Source organism: Solanum pennellii, chromosome 1 (assembly GCF_001406875.1).
Source record: "Solanum pennellii chromosome 1, SPENNV200".
NCBI lineage: Eukaryota > Viridiplantae > Streptophyta > Magnoliopsida > Solanales > Solanaceae > Solanum > Solanum pennellii.
Genome location: NC_028637.1, coordinates 93776091 through 93779051, shown reverse-complemented (window position 1 = coordinate 93779051; position 2961 = coordinate 93776091). Strand labels below are relative to the sequence as shown.

At 34.9% G+C, this 2961-nt stretch overlaps 1 protein-coding gene across 1 annotated transcript in view; it reads right to left on the bottom strand.

The window, feature by feature from the left end:
• LOC114074692 (riboflavin biosynthesis protein PYRR, chloroplastic-like) overlaps positions 1 to 2677 on the bottom strand; it is a 7099-nt gene extending 4422 nt beyond the window's left edge. The window contains exons 1-2 of the mRNA XM_027912679.1: positions 2446 to 2677; positions 881 to 1000 (exon numbers count right to left, since the gene is read on the bottom strand). Coding sequence (XP_027768480.1) covers positions 881 to 1000; positions 2446 to 2520 — 195 coding nt within the window. The 5' untranslated portion in view covers positions 2521 to 2677. The remainder of the gene's footprint in view (positions 1 to 880; positions 1001 to 2445) is intronic.
• Between the last annotated feature and the right edge of the window lie 284 nt (positions 2678 to 2961).

Here is a 2961-nt window from a genome sequence, read left to right as displayed (position 1 = left end):
CCCGGTAGACCTGCATTAAATAGATTCATTAGATAACCCAATAGTAGCTAAAAAGAGTTCAAAGAAGAGTGAATGTGAGCAAGTGAAGGAGAAATAGAGAAAGAAAAATAGTGTAGTTAGAATGCAAGTATAGGGAACATGGATATTGAACGAGGAACCTAACAGAGTAATTTTTATTTATTTATTTGAAAGAGATAAATGTAACAAAGGAATATGTAATTTGTCCTACAATTCCTACTTATCCTTTGATAAAAGCTAAAATTCTAACCGATTTTCTTTAGCTTCTTCCATTTTGAAAGCTAATGTTCCCTTCAAAGTAAGAAATCGACATAAATAATCTTCTATGCCTCAATCACAAATTAGTTGAGGTCAGCTACATGAATCGTTTGAGTAATAGTTCCTATTCAGTCCATTCAGTAGAAATGATTCATCAAACCTAAGACTATGTCACACTAGCCATTAACCTACTGCAGCCTTCTACTTGATTTGAGTTTGATATCATTCTGCTTTGTGAAGCTACCACATGCAGAGTCTTCCACTAACATGAAAACTTTTAAAAATTTCTGTGTTTGCTAGTACTTAGAAACCTAAAAGGACTATAGGAGTGACTCGTCTTCTTAGGAAAGGTGAAAGCCACTTTTTGTGTTCCACTTTTTGTAATTACTGATAGCGCTGTTATGGTGCTACTTTTTAATATATAAGCTTCTGCATACAGCTTGTCACGGAGGTTATTCGGCGTATTAGGAAGGTTTTTTTTATTCCTTCCATTGTAAATAGGCTACTTACAACCCAGCGCTGGGGGTGGTTGAGGAAAAGTTACAGCGAAACATGGATCTACTATGCACATAATCAGAAAAATTCAAGGAGAGGCCTATCACACCTGCTCATAGCAAACATCAATTAGTTCCAGAGCCTGGGTCATCTCTACCATTCCAAGTTCCCCAACTGGAGACAGAGCATTTTTCCCACCTATAATTTTTGGAGCGACAAATGCATGTACCTGCAGCAAGTAAGGTTTGATATATATAACTGCAATACAAAAAACAAAGTTCCCTCCATATGCAAACTTATCAGAAATTTCCTTTAGTAGAGGAGATAAAAAATTGTTTAATTACTCTGTTTACTAGAAGAGCTGCCAACAAACAGGACTGCTGAATTTTCAATAAGATGAAGAAAACACCATAAAGAGTGATATACTATTTTCAGAGCATTGATGAAAATTTTGACAGTACCAGAAGTAATAGAGTGAATCATAACGAGTATTTGCACTAGACAAGTCAGTCTGATATGCCCTTATTTAGTTTAAAATAGAAGAATACGTGAATGCTTGTGGGTATCAAAGTTTTGATGGTTGGCGATTAGTTTCAGCTTTGTTCTGTATGTTGGGTTTTTGGTTTTTGTGAATGTTCTGTTTTTGTGGGGTAAGTGTGTGAGTGGGTGGTTGCCGTAAAATTCTCAAAGTGAGATTTGGCACTTGAAAACTTCAAGATTGAGGTCTAGTTTTATTTTCTGGAAATCTAGTACTATTTGTGAACAAAAAGGAAAGAGATTACTGACAGGAAACGAATTATGCAGGGGAAGCACACTCTTTGAAGGTTGATATTTGGTTGAGGTTTTAGTTTATTCTCTTTTTTAAGATGCCTTCATTATGTGCTGCTTGCTCATTTTTGTGGTGCAGTCATCATAACGAGTTGCGCTCTCGTTCACCACTTCTTTGGGTCAGATGCTGAGAAAGTTTAACTTGATTAAAGTGTACAAGCTAATCACATTATGATTCCTTCTGTCTTAAAGTTTTATAATGAAAGTCACTTTGTTTCTGTTCGAATTCGATTCAACAGAACCACCAGGATAGACCAAGATAAGAACACTTACAACTCCCTTTCTATCCAAAGCCAGGGCAGATTGAAAAAAAGCTCTTCAGCTTTTTGTCCAAGACCATAAAAGGCAGTACTATGCATCATACAGAAGGAACAATACAATACAGAAAAAAACCAAAAAACAGGAATTGGGGGAAGATGTTTCAAATTTTCCATTCATAATACTTTTTAACCATTAAAGCATAATCTTTAAAAAGATTAAACACATCCCTTGATAACTAAAGCATTTCCTGTAAATACCCTCATATCAAAAACCCTCAAATCACATAATTTTTTACCAGTATCTTCAATCATTTTTCCATGAAACCCCATATCACATTAACCATTTTACTTATTTAATGATCCAAGAAGAAAACCCCCAAAAAAGAAATCACAAAAACCCACCTACATTTACACAAATTTAACCAAGAAACCCCATACCCAACATTCATAAAAGTGAATCATCGAACCAGTAATCAAAAAGAGAAGATAAAACCCAGTAAACCAAAAAACACTCACAAGTTTGGAGGAATGAGAAATGGCATTACGAGCAGATACAGTTGTATGAATTCGAGATATTAGAAATTACCGGTCGTTTCTTGGCCGCTCCAGCATTCAATTTCCCGGCCTGATTATTCTCCAATCCCGATGAATCCGCCGCCATTGCTTGTCTCTTCGTCACCTACTGTGGGTCATCGTCATTTCCTCTTTCTAATGTAAGTAATCCAAAAATTAACAATTCCCCATCACACTCTTCCTCAAGAAATCAAGAAGAAGAAGAAAGAAAGAAAACAAGAAGAAGAAAAGAAGAAAGAAAGAAAGAAAGAAAGCCGTTATTGTGAAAAATGAAAAATGTGAAGTAATATATACCGATTTAGGAGCGGTCAATTGTTGGGCCTGTTTGAATTGGACTTCAGAGGACCAATCATGGGAAGACACATAAGCTAATTTATTTCCTTGGACAGATTATTTATTATATAGTATTAATAGAAATGAATTTTGATAGTAAGGAATGAAATATGTTAGCTTATACTGTATATTCTAATTTTTTAAAAAAAAATTGAAATCTATAGTCATACGCCTACTAAGACTATTAATTTGAAAT